The sequence below is a fragment of the Centroberyx gerrardi genome, chromosome 8 (genome assembly GCF_048128805.1).
Source record: "Centroberyx gerrardi isolate f3 chromosome 8, fCenGer3.hap1.cur.20231027, whole genome shotgun sequence".
Classification (NCBI taxonomy): domain Eukaryota; kingdom Metazoa; phylum Chordata; class Actinopteri; order Beryciformes; family Berycidae; genus Centroberyx; species Centroberyx gerrardi.
The window spans coordinates 16494564-16517984 of record NC_136004.1 but is presented as its reverse complement, the minus strand read 5'-3'; the positions used below and the strand labels follow the sequence as shown (position 1 = coordinate 16517984).

Sequence of the window (23421 nt, the reverse complement as noted above, 5' to 3'; positions counted from 1 at the left end):
CTCCCCACAAGCACTGACTCACACAGTGCAGATTTACTGGAGCATCAGTAGTCACTCCTCTCCCTGCTCCCCTCCCTCCCTCTCTCCCTCTCTTCTCTGTCTGGGTGGACCGGAGCAGCGATCAGCTGGTTAGCAGACAGCAGCTCCCTCCCACAGCTCGCCCTTCTCCTGCCTCCCTCCCTTCACTGCATGTTTGCTAACTCGGAGTTTGCCTCTACGCTCCCTGATTCTTTCAGGGTTTGTCGATTGTGAGGGAGGAGAGGAGGAGGAGGGGTGGCGAGGTGGAGGTTTCCTCTTTTAAGAGGCAAAGGAGTCTGGTTACTCTGGGACGGACAGACTACTAGAGGTGAGAAAGAGGAAAGAGATGAAAAAGAGGAGGATAGAGGAAATGAGTTGGCAAACAGAATAAATTTGAGAAGACGTGTGGAGATGAGCCTGGATCTGAAATTATGCTATTGCTATAGTCTATCTTCCTGAAATCATACCACAGTACCTTTCTGAAATGATACTATCACTATAGCCTTCTAAAATGGCCTACCTTACTGAAAGTATACCATTACTACAGCCTACCTCACTGAAATTATACCCTTCCTGTTGCCCACCACTGTGTAATTATAAAATTACTTAAGCCTAACTAAATAACTACCTTCATCAAATGTACTGACTGTGGCATTTAAAAGCCCAGTCCAGATAAGACTACATCCTTTGGCACCATGGTTGCTCCGCTACAGGCATTGTTTATGTTTATTTCTTTGGACTGAAGACATTTTTTCCTCTCAAATTAACTGACTGAGCTGTTGATACAATACCAACAGGATTAGACAGCCCACCGGGAGTTTTAAAGGTAATTTGAAGTTGTAAATGGTTTGTTTACTTGGCAGCTCCCGGGAGTGAATGTGGATAACTTTGTAATTGTGGAGCAGAGCTTTGCTGAAAAAGAGCGTATGTGCTTAGTCAACTTTCCCTGGATAAATAATGGTTTAAGGAGGAAAAGAGATATAAAGATGCAAAGACATTATTTTCAGCTATGATTATCTATAGACTATGCATCTGTGTGACTGATACTGACAAATAAATTCCAAATTAGGCCTTTAAACAGCCGTTAACGGCATGACACATGACCAAACCTACAGAGGATCTATTGTTCACCAAAATAACTAGGACAAATACAAATCAATACACTAAGCCTAGCTTTAACACGACTGATGCAACTACATACCCATCAGGCTGACAGCCTGTAATGAGGCATATGGATGGAAGCTCTCATCCCTATGCACGCACACACACACACACACACATCCACACACACATACATAACCACGCATGTTCACACAAGTGCTGCTCAGGCTGTTCATGGATGGCTTACGTAACTATCAGTCTAGGATTTCATATTTATACATCACACACACACACACACACACACACACACACACACCTACACACACATACACACACACACACACATACATAACACAGTATCTAGGCCAGATGAGATGTGTTCTTTGAAAAAACATGGACCATGACTAATTTAATAACATTCAACTACAATGAAAAAGGCAACACGGAAAAGAAAAGGGAAGAACCAGAGATGCTTCTCCTTTTATCGTCACTTTGATTTTCCCTCCCTGCTGTTTACTGCTCACACGTGAACAACATGGAAGAAAGAGCAGAAGCACCACAACTGATTACTCTGAGCATGTCTACAGAGACAGGCAGGCAGGCAGGCACACACACACACACACACACAAATAATGTCACACACCAGTGAACAGGCAGAAAGAGGCCCTGTTCAATATAGTTGGACAGAAAGAATTGCATGAATTAGAAGACAGAAGGAGGGAAAACAGCTTTAATTAAAAATGGGGAGGGAGGGAGAGAGAGAGAGAGAGAGAGAGAGAGAGAGAGAGGGAAAACAAGGATGAAAGAATTAGCAAATGGTGGCCAAAGCAAGAGATAGAAAGTGAGTATTTGGGTGGGGCCTTTGAGTGCTCTTCTCTGTTTCTTGGACATTCCTGACATTTTGTCTCCTCTCCCTTCTTTGTGTCCTTGCCTGTCAGTCAGGACAGCTGAGTGAACAAACCTGTCTGTCATGAGGAAAACACGACCTGCCTGCAGCTATCAAAGCCCCTGAAGCAACACGCTCACACTTAACGGACATCCTGTGCTGCATAAACCCTGTTTACTATCCTACATCTTGAAGCTTTGAAGTCGCCTCTGCACACACACCAAAACTCACATAGCCCCCCCCCCCCCCCCCCCCCCCCCCACACACACACACACACACACAGACAGGGAGTAAGTATGCAAAAGTGAACAGGGTGGGAATAGAATAGGGTGGGAATATCCTTGACTCTCTCCCTGACAGGAGCATGTACTGTGCCATCGACAGAGAAGTAGAAGGAAAATAGAAGAGGGAGAAGAATCAGCTGTTACGTAATCCCTTCCTTTGAAACCAGAAATAGCTCAGCGCACACAGAATAACAGTGGCAAAACCACACATACATCCACATGTGGCCAAGAGCTGCCATCTTGGTACAGCGAGACTAGTATGCCACAGGGATAGACACATTACAACAGATATATATACTGGACTTAGGCTATTATATGTGTGTGTGTGTGTGTGTGTGTGTGTGTGTTGCCAGTTAACCCTGCTAGAATGCGCATCCCTAATCATCAATTACATTTTGATTGATGGTAGCATGTGTGGTTATGAGCTAAGAATAAATCAACTATGATCAACATGCGAGTGAGCCACAAGAGAGGTGATGTGATACTGTATCAGATAACTATCTGCACACACACAGACACAGAGAGGGAATTAGAGAAGCCTCAACTGTCAGAGACTGTTTTTTCTCTGCTGTCAATCCTCTGCCTGCTCTCCCTTCAGCAGCGATACAGAATATCTTTGGCGTCCCCATCAGCTCTGTGTTGAAACTGTGAGCAGTGGAAGGTTTTTTTAATTAGAAGTTACATGCAAAGGAATGTAGAAAGTGCTGTGCCTTCATGTGTTTCTGATTAGATTGACATTTATGCTGTGCAAATGTACCCTCATTCCCAATGGGTTGAATGAGGAGATTTCATTTGTTTGTTTCTTATGAAGTGAACGCAATTTATGTTGTTTTTTGTTTTTGATCTTCTATTTTGTATAAATTGTTTCATGCTTTAGTAACCTGCATCATGTGATTGTGACCCCCCCTGCTGGGATAGACCTGTTGTGCTAGTTGTGGACATCTATAATTAACCTCACCTGTGTCTATGGATTGTGAAATTGCCAATACACACGCTGAAGAAGGGCGTCTTACCCGAAACGTCCGTGTGGCAAATAAAAAGTCAATTTGGAGTGCTGTCCTAGTTTTCCTTTCTCATTATCAACTACTTTAAGGATCCAGCACCCAGTTGTTATGGTATTATCGTGAGTTGAGCGCGTTGTATCTTTTTTTTTTTTTTGCTGTGCTAATGTCCAATTTATAACAGCAAACAGCAAGCTTGCAATGTGATAGACTTAAATGAGGTCTCAGCATTTGCAATAGTAAGGGTCGATAAAATAATAATGTGACAGATACTCCCCGTCACACAAAAATCCTAGCTGAAACAAAGTTAGCATAGCTATTCCAGTAATCCTGAACAGGTTGTTCTAGATTCTATCAAAAAAAAAAAAAGGCATGACATGTATCATAAACTGCAAGGAATGGGACAAGTGCATGTGTGTGTATACTGTGTGTGTAGATGTGAGGCTGTGCACACACACACGAGTGTGAGTGGATACACTGCAACAGCAGCAGGCAACACAAGGACAGTCCACAGTTAAGTGTGTGAGTTAGTCAATGACAGACAGCATGAAAGGACAAAAAGAGAAAGGAATGTAGACAGAGAGGAAGGAATGGCTGGTAAAGTTGCAGCTCAATGCATAGATCTTGAGTCTGGACTTAAAAGTGAGAGACCAGATGCTAATCTGGGATCATCATCAAGACATACTTTCTGAAGCAGTCCCATTGACAGTGAATAAGTGAATACATTTTGTAGACAATGTGAGAGTAAGTAGTGTTTTCCCCCCAGAAATTGGCACATTTTCTGGTTCAAGATTCTGTCTACTATGAAATTATCTAATTTGAATATGAGATCTTAAAAACATTCTGTGAGTTTTCAGAACTATTCCATTCATTTTAAATTAAACAGCTGCAGAAAACGTGTCTTGATGGTAATGCATATCCAAGCCTTGTTTCTGTTAGTTGCTGACGTTGATAGAAATTGACCGAATTCTTCGAGTTCACTGAAATTCTGTTTTAGGTGTGGATTATCCCATTATAATAATAATTCCCGTAATGGGATAATTCCCGTAATGGGATAATTTCCCACTTTGAAAGCTTCACTCTATGAACCAGATCCTTAAAATGAAGTATATCATTATTTCGACATAATTGGAAAAGCATCCGTCCATTCTACCATGCAACTGTTTAATTAATGTAAAATGACAGTCTGCAACATTCTTGTTTTTCTTGATGGTGGCGACACCTTTGGTGATAAGTGCTCATTGCTTTTGGTGTGTCAATGGAGGCACTGGCCCCACATAATGTAATAATAAGGACACTCAGTGTAGACTGCTTATATTTCTTCTACTTATTCTGAACAAGTCACTGTTGTTGTTTCCGGGAATATAAAACGCATCACTTCCTGTGCAGCAGAGGATTTTTCCCGGGAAAGAGGGAAAGAGGGACTCCCTCATAGGTGTTTAGAACAGCAACAGTAAAAGCTTTCATGAACTGGGTATAGTTTAAATCGCATTAGGCATTAGGCATTATTGCATTAGGCATCAATCAGTGATAAAGAGTAACAAAATGGACTTTATTTATATGAATAAATTGTGGATTATTACTTAAAGCGTCTACTCTTCACTTTGTTATAGTGCTGAATCACTGCATTGGCTTGTTCAGTGGCAGGGCGCCATCTAGTGGTGATCAGTGGTCTCTCAACAAGATTCCTCTCAAAAACAGCAGCAACAGATTCAACCTGAGTGTTACACTGTCAGGACAAAAGAGCACAGGAGAGAGAAGGAGAGGAGCTGAGAGATACATGAAATAGAGGAAGGAGAGAGAGAAAGAGGGAGAGAGATACATAAGGGTTAAGGGATGTCATCTCTGGGAGCATGTTCACCATGGCAACCATTTGGGAAGGGGTGACAAGTGTATTACATTATGAAGGAATGCATAGATACGCACACACACACTGGAAACAAGGCAGCATGGCTGGTGATATTTATCTTCTGTTCATTTTTATACTTTCAAGCAGCCTAGTTCTATCCAGGCCACGGCAGTCTGAGAGAGACCGAAGAGAGAGAGAGAGAGAGAGAGAGAGAGAGAGAGAGAGAGAGAGAGATATGGCGGGGTTAGATGCTCCAAAGCCTTTGATGTAAAGTTGGAAAGCACGCCTATGTTTGCATTCATAATATTCCCTGCATATTTAATACGAGACCCAATTAGTTGCAATCAGAGCAGAAAACTAGCATGGCGTGAAGAGGGTGAGATTGAATGGAGCCGCGGCATCCTCGTGCGCTCACAGCATACTATAGTACACTTGAATAACTGACAGTGGCATGATAAAACAAAAAGAGAAAGAATGAGGGAACGAGAGAAAGAGGAGGGGCTGAGTTGAGAGGAGTAGTGTACAGACACCAACCAGGCTATTGTTCGTGAGTACAACAGGGACACAAAGAGGACACAATTCCCAGACAATAGTGCATGTACACACATGCACGCACAGAGCGGGGGAGACGTCACACCCCCTACTGTTCTGCTTCATGGTGTTTCCATTCAATGTATTTTCCTCTCATATCCAATTCATCAGATCTCTCTATTTCAAGATGACAATATGTGAGCAGTTTCATTCCAAAATGCCACATATCTACTTTGAAAGAAGTGTCGCCTAGCACTTTAAGCCTATTTCAAATATGGAAATAATTATATCATCTAAAATGTCATTACTGTGTAAGTGAAGGTCTTCAGATAGCTAATAACTCCAACACTGTTCCACAGTGAGTTTCACTTTCATGCTGGCAAACATGCTGTCAGAGTAGGCGTCACATTCTTCAAACGGACGTCTCATTTTGGCATGACGCTCCTCATGTGTTCACAGTGTGTGCCTGTTTGTCTCCCTAAGACAAGAAAAGAGCTTCAGCCCACGTTGGCCTACTATTCGTACCACTGCAGTGAGGAAAGACTTCCAAATGCAGGTCATCCTCTTCCCAAACGAGGGACGGTCTGGATGGCAGGGGGGTTTGGAGCACAGACTACATAAGGCACTGCTCCACTTAAAAATTACAAAAGGGTGATTAAGCTAACTAAAAATAGATCCGAGAAGGAAAGCTAGGATCCCATAGGCGCTGCTTGGCTTTTCATCTTTCCCATAGTGACGACCCCCAACCCCCCCTGCCGTCATGCAAACACACACACACACACACACACACACACACATCTATCTAGCAGTCTACAGTGCATTTATGTGGTGAATGAGATTTTGTGAGAGGTTGTTGATAAAAAAAAAGCACCCAAACAATGAGCCTTGTATGAATGTGGTCTGGTCTCAGCGTCGGCCCCTCTGAGACCCTTCACACTCTCAGATCCTCTCTGAAGTCTGCAGCTGAACCAATCAGGCTCACTCACTGTCTCCCTATGATCTCCAAACAACAACATCTGCTTCAGTACAAGGCAGCACTGCTTTCCATATTACCAACCACAGTCCTCCTGAATCACTGAATGAACACAGCAGTGATGCTAAAGACATGACTGGCTACATATGGCTGAATGTGTGTGTGTGTGTGTGTGTGTGTGTGTGTGTGTGTGTGTGTGTGTGTCGGGAGAAAGTGATCTGCTACAAGGGGCTTAGAAGCTCATTAAAATGGAGATGAACCCCAGTGGGACCAGCTGGGAGGAGAACGTGAAAGGATGGACTCTCTGTTCCTAAGGATTAGAGAAGAAACAAGAGTGAGGGTGGGGGTTAAGTGGTTGGAGTACTGACGAATGGCTCAGTAACATCATCTTCATTTCCTGCATTGCCAGGGAGAGGGCTCATTTATTCGCTGACGATCGAACAGTTTGTAGAAGTCAAATACACACTGCATCAGATGAACTCACTCTGGTGCTGAACAACAGAACAAGGAGCTATATTATCTGCCAAGATATAAATAAACTGTTTGGCTTTTATGTGTAAAACACCACCTTTGATTTAGGGTCACAGCTGCATTATTAATAGCCAGTGACAGAGCAGTATTACTGCTACTACTATTATAACTACTGGGAGGCTACTGGGAGGTAGCCACAATGTCAAGACCAATGTTATTCAAAGAACTACAATGAAGGCTTTGATGCATTAGCTTCAGGAGCATGACCTGATCAGCTCATATTCATTACATCAGCCTTTCCGCTAATGTCATTACCTGAGCCTCTCTTTTCTCTCGCTCCGTCTCTGACCCTTTGGATCCACTGTCCCTTCACTCTCCCTGTGAGTTCTCTCCTCCAGATTTGAACAGCTAAATCGTATTCAAACCAGCTTTCTTAGCACGGCAGGAGCGGCTGAGCGCAGTACAATCTGATGGACTCAGTGCTTTCAGACCTGCAGGCAAAGCCATCACTCTAGAGGAAACATAAAGGTCCCATTACCCTTCATCTCCCTATCTCCCTCTCTTCTTCCCGTCCCAGCTGATACAGAGGAACAGAGTTCATGTACAAAGCAGAACGTAATCTTAAGTGCTGAAGGGCAAAATGTATCTGTTGTCCTTGATCAACAACACGCAACTCAACTCTCTCTGTCTCCCTAAGTCATTGATTTTCTTTTTCTCTTATTCTTTTGCTCTCCACGCGCAGGAACACACACCCACCCACCCACACACACACACACACACACACAAACAATGAAAGATGATGCTCTCGTCTTACATGCTGCTCTTCTTCCTCGGGGAGCTGACGGAGCCCTTCCGGTGCTGGCTGAGCGAGCCCCCCATGGCAACACTCCGGTCTGCGTCTGCTCGCCCCAACGTTTCACTTTTATCCCAGATGCTCTGTATGTCCTTTCCCAGAGTTCACCTCTGCCTCTTCTCCAGGCTGCCTGGCTCAGTGTCAGAGCCCCACGCCGCACCGCTTCTCATGACTGACTCTTTATTCTCCAAGCCGACCCCTCTCTCCTCTCCAGTCCTCTCTCTCTGTGTTGATGCTGCTGTACAGTCTGAACGCTCAGGAGTACTACTGATGATCACACACCAACAGTCCCCGCCTCTCATAACCCTCCATCCTCTCTCTCTCTCTCTCTTTCTCTCTCTCACACACACACACACACACCAGAGGCAGTACCTCCTGTGCAGAGTAGATTACATTCACTTGTTAGGCATTACACCGCCTCTAGAGAGAAAGAAAGACAGAGAGATGGAGAGGAGGGGGGTAGTTTAAAGACCACTAAGTCCTTGGAGTTGGAAGGGGGGAGTTGAAGGAGGAGATTGGGTGCAGTGGGGGGTATTGTCCCAGAAAAAGACTCTCTCCTATTGTTAGTCAGCTGAATAAGAGATTTGAAGTGGAGGGGGAGGGAGAGATGGAGAGAGAAGGATGATGGGAGGAGGAGGAGGAGCAGAGAAGAGTTGGGCCAGCATAACACTGCTCTGCTTGTTGAGCCACATTCTCACTACCTGCTGTGGCCCAGAATGCACTGGGACCCCACCGCTGCTGCCCCCTCAGAGTTAGCGTGACAAACACACACACACACTCATGCAGAGTCTTGCATAACATTACACCGCATACCTATCATTGTTGTAAGGGCATCCTACTGGCAAACATTCATTTCCTAACCTCATCACTTTGAATCTGACCTCTTACCCTAAAAATTAACCATATTCTAGCACGGTCATGGACACACCTCACATGTAAACACATAGATAAAAGACACAAACAATGCAAACAAGATGGACTTCATCAAGGCTGATAAAGGCAGATCAGGATTAACAATACCAGTGAAGAAATAGTTTAGTTTTCTGGCAAGTTTAAAACAACCACTGAGACTGAGAGTTTCCTGTATACCAGTGGTCAGTTACTTCATCCTCTCAGTGCGGATACAGTAATTGGCCTATTAGTAACCAAAGAGCTGCTAATAATGTTTAGAGAAGTAAGTAAACAAAAGAAAAACAGTTGGGTTTTTTTACAGTCATTGAAGGAAGCCCATACCTCCAGATTCAAGCCTGTCCCCTCCTGGGAAAGTCAGAAGTCTCTTTTGATAAAAGGTGCTAAATACCAAAAGCTGTCACGTTTTCAGACCATTATTGGGTCAGGGAGCTCCGGTCTGCATGAGTCATGCCATTTCTGCCCTGAACAGGCCGGTCTTTGAGAGGCTTAGTGCAGAATTTCCTCCCACTCCAGTGAATCACATGAGGCTCACTGAGGAGGTCTTGACCGACTTCACCCCATGACCCCGTCTCCTACAGTAGCCACAACCACGCACACAGTACAAACGGCATCGCAGGGACACTGAGACATGTATGATGACTTCATATTTGACATTAATGAGTTATGTCGCTTTCAGCTGCCACGAAAATAGCCACTTTGTCCTCATTTCATCACAGTTGACCGTTATATTGGCAAGTGATGTCGGGGATTAAGCTAAAGTTAAGCACCAAGAACCTGAATAACCCTTATAAAATAAAGGCCTAGCACATAATAATTCCTGTCTATTGTCTTAAAAACAAATAGCATCCAGTATTCAGCACTTGCATGGTGATAAGAGCCCAATTTACCTCATGGTTTCTGACTCGTCCTGGTCTTTTAATAAGATGTCAATCAATTAGCGCGCGGGAACTACAACGTTTAATGTTGACAAGACGAGTGCGCATGCTCAAGTTTGTAAATTGCAGAAAAAATACTTTTTTTTGTATTCTTCTGACCTCTTTTCCCCACTGATCATGACGGAAACGAAACATATACCTTGTGAATTCAACTTAAAGAGGAGGTTCAATGGACTGCAATTCTGCAGATTAGATAAAGCTTTGAACATTTTTATGTCAACGTCACAAAAGTCGTCATGGCCTACATGTTCTGACTGGCTGCCTACTCAGGAATACTGCTGGATGTCCATTTACTTTATTTTCAAGACACTGACCAGAGTGAGCATGCTCCAATGAACTGCAAAGAATAAAACATGACACTTTTTAATGTTTTATTATGGCACACACCACATGTAACCATACTGGTAGTGTATGTACTTAGAAAGGAGTACAATTTGTTTTTGGTATGGACCAACACACTGGTATGAAGTGCAAAAACATAGGAGTTACGGCCCGGGTGACACCTGTCATGAGCAACAGTTACAGCAGTCAGGGACCAGAGATGCAGGCCTACTTCTGTGCAGAACTGTTTGATACATTTAGAAATGCAGACACTGAGGAGATGTGGAGGTTCAAGAAAAACAATCCTCTTTCTCACTGTAACCACCCGTTACAAAACCACAGGAAGATATTTTGATTGGTTTAGGGCAATTTAAGTGTACAATGTATTTCTAGGGCAAAGAAGAACATGTGCCTCCTTGCCTATTCATTTGCGTCTGCATCAGGATGAACAAATTTATTGTGAGTAGGAGGTTACACCAAAAGGAGTTACAGGTTATGCTATGGCTGTAGTAGTGGAGGTTGTGGGCCGATGACAGTGCAGAAGATATGAGTCACGTAAAGGGTTAGAATAGGTCACTCCAACAGAGCAAAGGAGAAAGTGCATGCAATATAGGCAGCAAAGAACATGTTAATACGAAAGGGCAGATGATAGGAACATATATGCTTTGGCCCTTAGATTATGCAAAGGTCATAAATGTGTGTATGTGACGCTGGTCTGCCTTGGAATTGACCGTCTGTCAGGATAGGGAATGTGCAGCTGTTGTAGAACCTGTGGGACGACACTGGGGGTGGAAGCTGGGGTCGACAGCAAGAGAGCAGAAAGAGGAGAATGGGCGAGGGTTGGCACACACCTTGGGGAGTGAGGGTGTGACTGGCCTTCCTGCACAGCATGCACAGTGCTATACTGTATACACACACACACATATACACACATGGCGTGAACAGAGAAACTGCTTGTCCTTTCAAGCACCTGAAATTCCGCACTTTCTTCATTTCTGATACAATTCTTCCAAAGGTTTACTTCATTCAGATATATATGATAGATATATGATAAAAAAAAGTTAAACTATATAACACTTGTTTCAAACAAATAAATAATAATGTTATTAGAAGGCAAGGTCTACTTCACTTTCCATGCCAGTTAGTATAGGATTAGATCTGGGAAATCAAAAAAGGAGTGACATCAACATTATAATTACATTGCACAAGAATTCTAGGCATAGCAGCTTTTGGTGTCAAGTGTCAATATAACTATCAGGAAATGTCTAACAGACAAGATGTGAACCTGCATTTTCCATGTGAGAAACAAAACATCTTTTAGTCAACCACAAGAAACCACCTGGCCTGGTCAAAGGATGATTAGAATGATAAAGTCTCAGGCAAGGCTGAAGTAGCTTTGACCTCCTCCATAGAGACCGTACTGCTGCCAGTGCAACAGCCCACTTCCAGACTCTGGTCTCCCATGGGGCAAAGAGAGATCGCCTCTGGTCAAGGGAGATCTCAAAGCTTCCAAGGTCAAACACAGAGATGCTCTGTTCAACACACATGATAGTAATTATGGTTCTCCATTATCACTCAACTGTACGCATGATACGAGAATGATTTGTAGCAAGTGAAAGTGCAAAAGAAAAAAAAAAAGAAAAATGCAAGAAAGATAGAAAAGTGCTGATAAGGGGCATGACAGTGATTATTGGGTTGATCAATAACAAATGTCAGAAACCAAGTAGAGCCTTCAGGGAAGACTCTACTTTCCATCCTGGGACAACATGGTTCAGCCGCAGTCCTACAGTTTGGTTTTAGGTGAACGACTCAAAGTTCGGTTGATTGAACTATCTGAACCAAGATCGCCTGACCTTAGACAGTCTCCACAGTCTGAGGAGAGGGCGGGGCAGGCAGGTAACACTCAGACACTAAGGCATTCTGGAGGAGGATTGTGCAGCCTCTGGCTCTGCCAGCTGTCCTTCATCTTTTGACTTTTATAACAACGTTATATCATGTTAATAAGTAAGTCTGTAGTCGTAAAAGTTTTATTACTGCTGTGGCTGTTCAACGGCCACACCCAGTTTGTCGTAAATCTCCTTCAGCAGCAGCAGAGCCGTATCCTCAGATTCCCTGCCAGAGACAAAGAGGAGAAGATGTTATATATTTAAAATAAAAATCAGCATGATAAAGCAGGGAAGTAAAAGGCAATATAACAAAGAGGATATTTGGAACACACAGCATACAGAGGAGCACAGTTACTCCGCCCCTGCGACCACATAAACAGGTGTGCATGACTCACCAGTAGCAAAGATGAGATTGGATGGCAAACAGGTATTCATTGAAGCTCTCGATGGGTTTTTCCTGCAGTACGTAGTCTATCCTCCGTCCTCCATTCAACATCCCCACTTTGATCTCACGCTCCTCTGTCTCCTCTGCTGACGCCAAGGACTCGGTCTCCTCACACACTCCTGCAGGGACAGGGGTCAAACAAGCACGAACATGATGAGTCCACACAGACAAGAGACACACGCTAACAGCCTGATCTCACTGTATGAGGATCACACACACACTACACAGGACAACACAATACAGTAGCTGTTGGGCAAGCAGCCATCTGTTTTGACTCATCCTCTTTGGTAAAATGAGAATGGTTCAGATGACAGAGGGGAGAGAATAGGAAGAAAGTGGAGCTGCTGTTATAAATCGCCCATTTATGTTTGAGGTAGACTTTGTGTTCTTCTCACAAACAGTACACGAACCAAGGGCTCAGGATAAATGAAAATTATAATAGTGCAGGTTAAATGAAAAACAAAGTGCCTAGAGCTTCTTACACCTCTAAGAGTGATTACAACTCACATAAACTACAACTCATTGTCCTCCATCTCCTGCCTCTCTAAAGCTCCACTGTGGAGTGGCTGGTTGTAGAAAGCTTTAAGAAGACAAAGGTTGACATAGTTTGCTGACATATGGTCTGATTTGACTATTTATGTGAAAAGTAATTTTGCAAAATTGCAAGTTCTCACAAATATTGCGGGAATTGGTTGAATTTGCAGCTGTCAGAAGTCAAAGTCCTGCTGGTTTTCATTCTAGTCTAATTGGGATTTGTGATAATGATGTAATGCATTATTCTGATGTATCACACATTTGCCTAGGCAACAAGTTATTTTTTGTATGCATTGATTGTAATTGTGGTAGTAGTCCATTATGCTTTTGTGGGATGGGGACCATCTTATTTCATGATGTTGTGTTTGATAAGGTGGGTCTACAGTAAGTACGTTTTTTCACTGACCTCTAGATTGCTGGAGTAGATGTCTATTATATCAATTGGTAATACAGGTGTTAACTTACTGCTGGTTTTGAGTTGTTTCATGTATAGTGGGTTAGTTTTGTGTTGGGTGACAGATTTGAATGATTATTAGGGACTGCGTCCATTGGTATGTTATGTCATTTTACAACGGCATTTGTCACACAATGTTATCTTAAGAGTGATCTTATGAGGGCCTACAAAAGGTTACCATCTCAGGGATTGCATAGTTCAACAAGGACATAATAAAAAATAGACTAGTCATTTAGAGACCTCAGCAGGTCTAGAGGAATGTAGATATATCTACAAATCTAAAAATGGAAGCTGCTACCTTCTTAAGTTTTCTGAATGGCTATTTCCGATAATCTAATCCTGAGTTTACAGGCTTGTATTTCTGGACAACATTGATAAATACATACCAGCACTTAAAATCTCAAGTTATATGGTAATATGTCATTTATCCCATGTTGATCCAAGTCTGTTCCTTGAGAACTGGAGGAAGGCCTACTTTTGCATTACAGTATTTCTTCCCAGCCATCTATTCCTTTAATCGGAGACATGGCGGGTATACAAAAAAACACTGCCGTGCTTTGTTCTACCTCAGGAATCTCATTTTTTTGGATCTTGCAGCACTATATAGGGAAGTGACGAAGGGAAGAAAGAAATTAAGAAATTTCATAGATGTGCTCTAACTGTGCACTCAGATAGCAACTGAACTGCTGGTCTAGAAATGGGCAGGATGTGTAGCTATGTGACCTGCTGCTGCTGAATGATGTTCCCTAAAAGTTGAGCTGCAGCCAATTATTCTGGGTGGACAAACTGCAACTGTGGTCAACATTGTCCAACTTGTCTTATTTGTTCAGCTTACACAAAGTAAACGGACTGCCATGGACTAGTTTCTCAAGTTGCTTGCGATGGTGAAGCAAACAATGAATTCAGCCAATAATAACTGTCAGCAGCAGAGGGAAGGAAGGGCCAGGAGGAAGTATCTTTACAGGCAAATCGCATTTGAAGATTAGATGTAATGTATAGCAGACTATAGCAGACTTACACTAGTAGTGTAATTAGGCATGGGGAGAGGGAGGAGCAGACAAGCTAAGCATAGCAGGCATTGTATGGGATAGTGAGAGCCTGCTGCAATATTGACATACACTAATAGTGAGATTTGCTATTTGTGAGGGAGCGAGGGTGCTGAAGTGAACCAGACTAATTGAGTAGAATAGTCTCTATCAACACTGCAGATCAAGTGGCATCTTTTCTGCAATGAAAACTAGTGATGGTGGTAATTGATGTAGCCTCTTTCTGTATGCAGGTAAATGTAGAGATACAAGAGAGGTTTATTGTCCAAATCCAAGGCAGGGGACTTAAATAAGAGGCTGAATATGGCACAGGTTACCATAGACTCACGTTCACCATATCAGGCAGTTTATCAGAGAGTTCTCTGTATAAAGAGGACTGGGTGGTAGTTAACCAGACCGCTAACTAATAATGAGCTAGAATGAGTTCATTCACTCAGGTCATTCAAGCCAAGTGGTTCTCCTGGCTTACCTTGGAAGTAATGCATATGAAGGGCCCTGGGCCACTCCAGTATTTTAGTCCAAAAATCAGCACTTTTCTCTTCCCTCTTGGCAGAAGCAGTGACTGCTGCTGAGGCTGAGGTTCAAGGTAAAAGGGTCAGGGGTGAGGGAGGTAGAACCAACCACCAGATAGAGCAGAGAGAAGAGGGGAGGGGAGGGGAGCAACATGCAGGCAGGGATGAGGAGATAAGGTTAGACACACTTGGGCAAGTGCACATACACACAACATCCACACATCCGAACACACACATACACGCACACACAGTCAGGGAGATGTGCTTGTTTATACCCTGTGTCTCTTGAAGGTTTCTCTCTGTTGTAGTTTCTCCCTCGTCCACTGGGGGCAGTGCAGCCACAGGTAGTCTGGCAAAGGACTGCCACGCCGTCCGCAGTGATCCCAAGACGTTATTCTTCAGATCCATGCTCATACGGGTCAAACTGTCCTTAAGTTCTATGGGTCAGAAACAAACAGTAGCATTAAATTCAGTAAACAAACCGTGATTTTCCTCAAAACTGCCTAGGTAGACAGACAGAAAGAGACAGGGAGACAGAAACAGACAGCCATACCCAGGTGCATCCTCTTGCGACCCTTATGGTGAGGGATTAGCATGGGCTCCAGATCCACCTCTGACACAATCATGGGTTCTATCCGATAGGCCACTGGGTCATACTACACACAGATAAAGAAGAAAAGATGGATTTAACATTGTGTTATTCAAGCAATACACCAACTTTTGATAAATCAACATCAACACAGTGTTATGCGAAAAGAAGACATCTGTTTGTCTAGTATATATTTTCTTTGCTACTAACGGTGCATGCTAACACTTTGGCACATTTGTTGTTGCAGTGTGACTGGGTTGCCCGGGGCGCCATTCAGGCCTAAGCCTGACAGAGTTTGTCAGAAGCAGTCTGAATTAAAATACAGTCAAACCCTACAAAGAGTGCATGAACGAAAAACCACAAAATAACCCTAATATGCCCTAACAGATAACTGGAAAAATGACTCAATCAACACTTACTCAATCAACCACTCACCAAGTCATATTATCAAACCAAGATCAATAAACACAATACAGATGGCCTCAGTTTCACCCAATGAAAATGGTAAATGTGCAATAAACTCAATTTGGTTCAGTTCATCCAAACACAAATGTTATTTTTGTTTATACGGCACTAAGTACTGACCGCATAGTAGTGAAACTGATCCCAATCTTCTTGTCATAAAATGGTTCGTTGATCAAATGTTGCAGTCTTGTCTTTTCAATGCAAATTTTACCATTCAGTCACACCAGAATGCATTAAATGGGCAGGTCTGGTTTACTGGATTACACTGTAAGCAAAATGTGATTTGGTAAAATTCAGAGCTGCCCAGTTAATGCATCCTGGTGGGATTGGATGATTAAAGTCGCACTGAAAAGACAAGTGTAACCGTGGCAAATGAAAGCTGGTGTAATACTTTACAGGGTTGAGTGCAGGACGTGTGCTGGAATGGGGAGGTGCGGTAAGGATGTGACTACTCACAGGATGATAGATGTTATAGAAGCTCTTGCAGGTGGGGAAGGTGTAGTTGGGATCGATTTGTTTAAGCCCGCGGACCGTCAGGAACATTCCAATGGGAGAGCCAAAAGCAAAAAAGGTCTGAGGCTGGAACACCAGCTGTGGGTAGTTAATGGATACCTGGGGAAGAAATGAGAGGGGCAGAAACATGTGTTCTATCAAATTTGGTAAAACATTAATGATTTAACACAATTTTCTCAGAGAACATAAAGTAGAGCATCTATAGATCCATACTATCAGATGGAAATGAGTTAATACTCCACTGGTGCACAATGATGATTTGAAACCACAGCCAAACTAGCTTTCATGACATCAAGGCAGCAGCCAGGGAGTATGACAGCAGCTAAGGGGAAACCAGGGAACTGAGCACTCATGCAGGATAGAAGGGGCGCAGGCAGTGGGTGTGTGATACAACTTCATGGGGCATATATGGATAAAGCCTCAACCATAGAGGTTTTTTAACCATACAATGTGACTTAGCCATGGAAACCCTTTTGCTCATGTAAATTACATACGTCTATAACCCAACGTTTTCCCTGACCAGACCATATGTGAAGAAAAACTCATGGTGAAATCAAAGATAACTAGGGACACAGCTAGAGAGCATGGGGACACCATGGGAGACAGACCTGTCCCTTGGCTATGCCTCCATTGGTCTGTCCAGGCAAGCAGGGGAGGAGAGAAGCAGGAAGGTGATATACCAAAGCGTTTAGCTACTGTTAACTCCCAAGCACAATAAGTGTGTGTTGGTGCATGTGTGCGCTACCTGTCCGATGCCCACGTCAAAGTATTCATAGTCTACAGCGCTGGTGATGGACTGCGCTCTGTGGAACTGGGACTGCTGTGGTGTCAAGCCTGAAGACTGGTTACCATGGTGATCAATGGCCAAGGAATCTGGAGGTGGAGCTTGCAGCCCTGGGGCCAGAAGCACCATCCCTGCCTTACAGTCCTATTGAGATTGAAAAAACAGTTAATGGAATTACTGCCAAATCTGAACAGTAGATTTAAGAAAAGCAGCTGCATAAAACATCCTTCTCCTCTGCTATTACAGTGTCTAGAGTATGCCAGTTGCCTAATATGGCTTCTTCCTGCATTTCAAAATGTTAGAAAAAGTACATATAAAAGCACAACTTGATGAGCAGCCACCATCTTTTAAATGACACACACCCAATGTAATTCAGCTAAATGGTATCCAGATATGAGATGCATGTTAAGGCCAGGTGTAAAGGGGGTCTAATGGCCACTTTTACTAACTAGACCATAGATATTCTAGAAAAAAAACAAAAGGAAGGTTTCAGGCTGTATCTGACCTCTTGAACTCGTTTCCTCCTGACGTAGTTCAGGATCTTCTTCCGAGGTCCAAGAGGAATTCCTAGATCTTTAAGATCACTGTCCTGGCACAGAGCCTGCAAGAAGAGAACAAGAGTAAAGCAGTTAATTGACTCTACATTACATTTGAGTGTGTATGTCCAGTGTGTGTGTGTGTTACCAGTGATTCCAGGTCTAGGTTTTCTCTCTGTAGTGTAGCCAGGTATTCCTGTAGTCCCAGTCGGATCAGAGTCTGCTCCAGGGTGTCACAGGTCAGTGGACTGGGCTGATCACAAGGCACCTTAATGCACAGGGCAAAACACAATGGGACAGAGATTTTCTTATCTAAGTGTAGAGAAATCTGCAATCCTTTTTGTCGGTATTTTAACAATGTTATCTATTACTGGGAATGCCACTGTACCCCCTCTCTGTCGGTTTCTCCTGATCCAGTCCTCTGATTGGTTAACAGATCAAACAGGATCAACGAACCTGGGGAAAGAAAAAGAGAAGGGAGAGGTTGGAATTTAGCATTTTTAGGTTTCACTTTTTTATGACTGTGTGTGTGTGTGTGTGTGTGTGTGTGTGTGTGTGGTGTCTCTAACCCAGGCTGTGCCCCACTACAGAAACTGCCCCAGTGAACTCTGGGTGTCTCTGTCTGAAGAGAGCGTCCAGCCTGTTGACCTCGGAGGCCACTGTGTCCACTATGGTCTGGCAGTAGGTGGGGCTGTTATAGAAGAACAGGTCCAGCAGAGTGTCGTTGGTGAAATGTCTCAGCCTGCTGATGCTGGGCAGAGTGATCCTCTGGATGTCCCTGGGAAGAACAAAGGGAGGGAGGGAGGAAGGGAGGGAGAGAGGGAGGGAGGGAGGGAAGGGGGTTGGAGGATGAAAAATACAGTAAGGAGATCCAGATTCAAAGCTTGAGTTTCACAGCTCTTTGTAAATAGGCATATAAGCATGTATGGTATAGCAGAGGAATATTGTTTTGTCCTCTGTCTCTCTCTCTCTTCTCTCTCTCTCCCTCTACTTACTCGTCCACACCGGTGGCGTCTCCGTGTAGAGCGCTGTGCCAGTTGACTGGTAGGAACTCCACTCTGCCCACCTTGCCCTCCAGCTGGCTACGCTTATAATGAGAGCCCAGCAGAGACAGGGATGCACTTCTGAAGTCATTCACTGGAGAGGGAAAGAGACAAGGAATCCTAAATAAACACACTCACACACAAACACACACACACACACACACACACACGCACTTACCACACTGTATGATGGATCTGAAGCGCAGGTCACATGCAGGGCCGATGCCATGGACCATAAAGACAAGGTGGTCCACCTTTTCTGGTTCCCCTGAAAACACATACAGAGGGGAAGGTGTTTAGCTCATACAGGTCAGGTGCTGTGAAACATGCCTATAGTACAGTATAAACCTTACTACCCCCTGCCCAAGACACACACATACCATCTGGTATTTCTACAGAGATGTTGTCCACTCCCCTCTTGACTGTTCGAGGACGGGTCTGCTCAGAGGGAGAGGAGACCCACTCATCCTGCAAACCCACTGGTTGATACTGCATTATCAGCTGAGAAAAGAGAGTAGAAATGGAAGAGAGGAGGACATGTAAGGCAAGGAAACATCATACCTAAATTTAAACAAGCACGTAATCCGTGATAAACTGCGACTAGTTTGGCGCTTCCAAAATGGACTCCCCTGGGATTTAGAGTAGCAAACCTAGCGTAAACTATACAAACAAGTTTTTGGGACTGACTGAGAGAGTGACTTATTCTAGCTGCTGGTTGCAGCTAAAAAAGAAATCATCTAGTAAGGTGGTTTTGTGGTTTTAATTATGTTGTACATAGTGATAATTTACAAGCAGGTCCTACCTTGGGATTGTGCAGGATGACTGTCTCTCCTGAAGGGAACTCCAGCTTCCTCTTCCACTCATCCAGAGTCACCGCTATCATATAGGCATCCTGAGAAATGAAAGGATGAGAGAGCAGGATGGAGGGAGGGATAAAAAGACCAGTAGCTGTGGGAATGACAGCACCTTACACTTGCATAGCACTGCAGTGGTGAGGACTCAGCTGTCGTGTCACACTACCTCCAGACTGCTGCTGAAGTCCTCGGGGTAGGGCATGAACCTGGTGTCTTTATCTCCTTTGTAGAACCAGGTACAGCGTTGCACCTCAGAGGGAGCCTGCTCCCAGTACACAGCGTAGCGCATCCTCTCCTTGACACGCACGTCATACCGCTCTCCATCCACAGCTACCACCACCTCCTCCTCTCCTACTGCGCAGTACACACACACACACACACACCCACACCCACACCCACACCCACACCCACACACACACACACACACGCACGTACACAAGCGGATACAAACAAAGGGTTTCTTACCAAAACGCTACATACCCATTACGGAAAATTTTGATTTATTTGTCAGTATTTCAAAAACAGAGATGATTCAATCCTCAAAAACTGCAAACCTTAAAAACCTTATGATGACAACTAACTTTAATAACTTTATTTCGTGCTAGCAATCATTTTGCAAGTGTAGGCATCAACTTTTTTTCCTAATGGTAAATATCTAATTTTCAAATGAAACTTTTTAAATCATTGATAAAGCTTACCTGAAACTGAACTTCAATTTACACTTGAAACTGACAGTAACAGTGAACGTGTTGTGTCAGGAGAGTCAAGTGCCCTAGTGGGCATCAGGCCAGTGCTGGCAGCAGCAGTGTTATGACACATCATCCTCCCCACAGCTGTTTATAGCACTCTCACTGCTTTCCAACTTTTCACATACCCACACAGATTATCTGCATTTACACGCTTACCAGTGGTACAGGCATTCTCTAGTTTCTCTGAGTCCTCTCTACTGAAAGGAAGCCAAGAGGTGTTGTCATCAGCCCGTCGACAGAAGAACCAGTGAGGCTGTACTACTTGGTAAGGAGGTGGAACAGACTCCATGTCAAGCATCTCGAAGGAGGAGGTAGAAGAAGGTGAGGCCTCATCCACCACTGGCGACACCTGGGAGAAATGTCAGCACTGTCAAGACCATACATCAACAAAGCTGAATATTTCTTCTTCATTCCGGCAATATTGCTCCAATTCCTATGTAAAAAGCAAAAGCCTACCATATACTGTAGATACCTGTCTTTTGCTCCCCTTAGGACAGTCCTCCGCACAACTCTGTAGTTTCAGGAATAAGTAATTATAGAAGTCTGAGCTCAGTCTATGCGCTTCTACTAAGCTCCTATCAAGGAACCTGAGACCATCAGACAAGGCAGAGGACAGTCGGACAGGAAAGGATCAGACCTCCCCTTGGGCAGACGCACAAAGCCCTGCTTTATTCTTCCCTCCTCTACAAGCCATCTCTTGTCTCCTTCTGTTTCCCCCACTGACACAGCTACAGCTTGTAAACAAACCTATTTCTATTGGATATCACACATCCAAAAACAACGCCGTCACCGTATCCTGTGGCCATCCTGTCACCATCAGTCTACATTCACTTCACATCTGGCTCACTCTACGGGCCTATCTTTAAGTAGAAGAGCTCACAGCCTCCGGTGAACTGAGTAGTGTTTTTGCTGCTCTACTCCATCTTATGTGCTGGATTGAAGGAGAGAGAGACTGCCACCGCCTGTCACAACAACACACAACCACATCACACACAGCTGCCAAATCAGCAATCAGATTTCTAGTGTAATCTGCGTAATCTGCATTGGGGATGGATTGTCAGTGAACTGTAAATGTGCATGGTACGCCCTTCCTTGGAACTAAATCTCAAAATCAGACACCAACAAGGTAATGCCACCCTGTGTGTACAATGTTTGGCAATGGCTCAAAGTTCCAGCCTCTAAATATTTGCTTGTATAGTACATCCTAGTCACAAATCTTTTCGCTGGTGCACCACACAAAACCTGTCATCACTAAACCCTCATGAAAGTGATTCATAATACTCCATCCCACCATGTTTTCTAGTTTATCACTAGTATACAGTCACATACTGACTGTAGCCTAAGCCCCCATGCTGTTTTTCTTGTGTCCTCTGCACTAGTTACTGTGTCCGTAAGTTTATTATGTTGTGAAACGCATACAGAGGGACGGTATGTGACTTCCAGATGCCCCCACCCCCTCCTTGCTCCACAGGCTCACCATTTCCATAGTCACCCAGTAGGGCAAAAGACGGCAGCAGTTGTTGTTCTCCAGGACGACTGGAGCACAAACAAACATTCACACATTAAGTGTCCTTAAATGTTCTGAGCTCTAAACACACGTGTTTGTGTGTATGGTCTGCACACATACAGTAACATATATAAAGGTCAAGGACAATCATAACAGCATGTGGCACCCACTCCTCCTAGTAGCTGATGAAATAATAAATACAAGGACAACCATTTAAGGACGGCCATGTAAGAACTTAGAGACGGAGTTGTCTAAACTACCTGTGTTATATAACAATGCTGGGTTTTAGGGAAGTTTCACTGGCCCATATAGGCTACCATAAGCAGGGGGAATTATGAATGTTTGTACAAGGTCAATGTCTGCATATACACCCATACATAAGCACAGGCATGAACACAAACATACAGACACAGACAACTACCTGCGCCTCAGGTGTGTTTCCACTAGCCAAAGTCTGAGAGGGGGTGTCAAACAGGTCCTGGGCGTTGATGGTGGGGGCAGCCGGAGAGAGACCCCCCTCTTCATCAGGGCTGTGTGACATTACCCCGAGCCCTGACCCCGACCCTCAGCTCTGACGGGAGGGGGGAGGTGGGCACAGAAACTCAGGACCTGTGCCAGTCCAGCTGTACCTAGAATGAGACAAGACAATGTAAAGAGAAAGCTAAAAGACAGTAAAAACATGCCAAACTTGTAATGGAACAACTACAAATATCTTCACTAAACTGTTTGGTTAACCACCATTTAGTCATATCAAAACAACATAAACCATGGGGATAATAAGACTGACAAGGTAACACCTAGCTAGTTAACTAGTAATCCCAGTTCTCAGAAAACTCTGGCACCTGTCTGATCACTCCGAGCCATAATGTGACGCACTGATGATGGGAATTAGAGACACCCATGTTAAGGGTGATAAGTACAGAAACTATGTAGCAACCTTAGTTACCTACATGTCTAATCTTGTTATCTTTAATGTACGTTACGCCTTTGACTGAGCTTGAATGAGATTAAGTTCAATCGCTTGTGTAGTGAGAGCCTTCTGTCTTCTGTCTGGAAATAAACTAACGTTACCAAGAACGAAACAAACACAATCAGAGGCCAGTGGTTGCTAACGTTGGTTAGGGTTTACGCTAGCTAAGCTGGCTGGATAGGACACTCACTTTTCAGTTTTCAGGTCCTGGTGTTATTGACTTTACAGCACGAGTCACAGTCAGTCGTTTCGTTAAACTTACCAACCACGTATCCTAAAATGCACAAGATTTGTATTTGCTGTTTAAAACACAGACTGTCTCGCTGTAGCTAACGTTAGTTCGGCTAGCCAAGGATAGCCTCCTGTCAGATACTGCGTTCATGTGTTGTCGGAAATATT

General features: G+C 43.9%; 1 protein-coding gene across 2 annotated transcripts; it reads right to left on the bottom strand.

Annotated features, from left to right (window-relative positions):
• Nucleotides 1-10161: 10161 nt before the first annotated feature.
• Nucleotides 10162-23389, bottom strand: ddhd2 (DDHD domain containing 2). 2 transcript variants are annotated; one of them, XM_078285013.1, is made up of 18 exons: nt 23285-23389; nt 22474-22681; nt 20702-20894; nt 19963-20150; nt 19745-19834; nt 19323-19443; nt 19121-19210; nt 18895-19036; nt 18469-18677; nt 18288-18355; nt 18048-18167; nt 17869-17964; nt 17325-17507; nt 16523-16678; nt 15566-15668; nt 15288-15449; nt 12417-12585; nt 10162-12247 (listed from the first exon to the last, which is right to left on the bottom strand). In XM_078285013.1, exons 2-18 carry the CDS (start codon nt 22591-22593, stop codon nt 12166-12168), a joined length of 2292 nt encoding a protein of 763 aa, XP_078141139.1. In that variant the 5' UTR covers nt 22594-22681; nt 23285-23389; the 3' UTR covers nt 10162-12165. The 2 variants fall into 2 exon arrangements, with proteins under 2 accessions (XP_078141139.1, XP_071755794.1); XM_071899693.2 differs by having other exon boundaries at nt 23213-23362.
• Between the last annotated feature and the right edge of the window lie 32 nt (nt 23390-23421).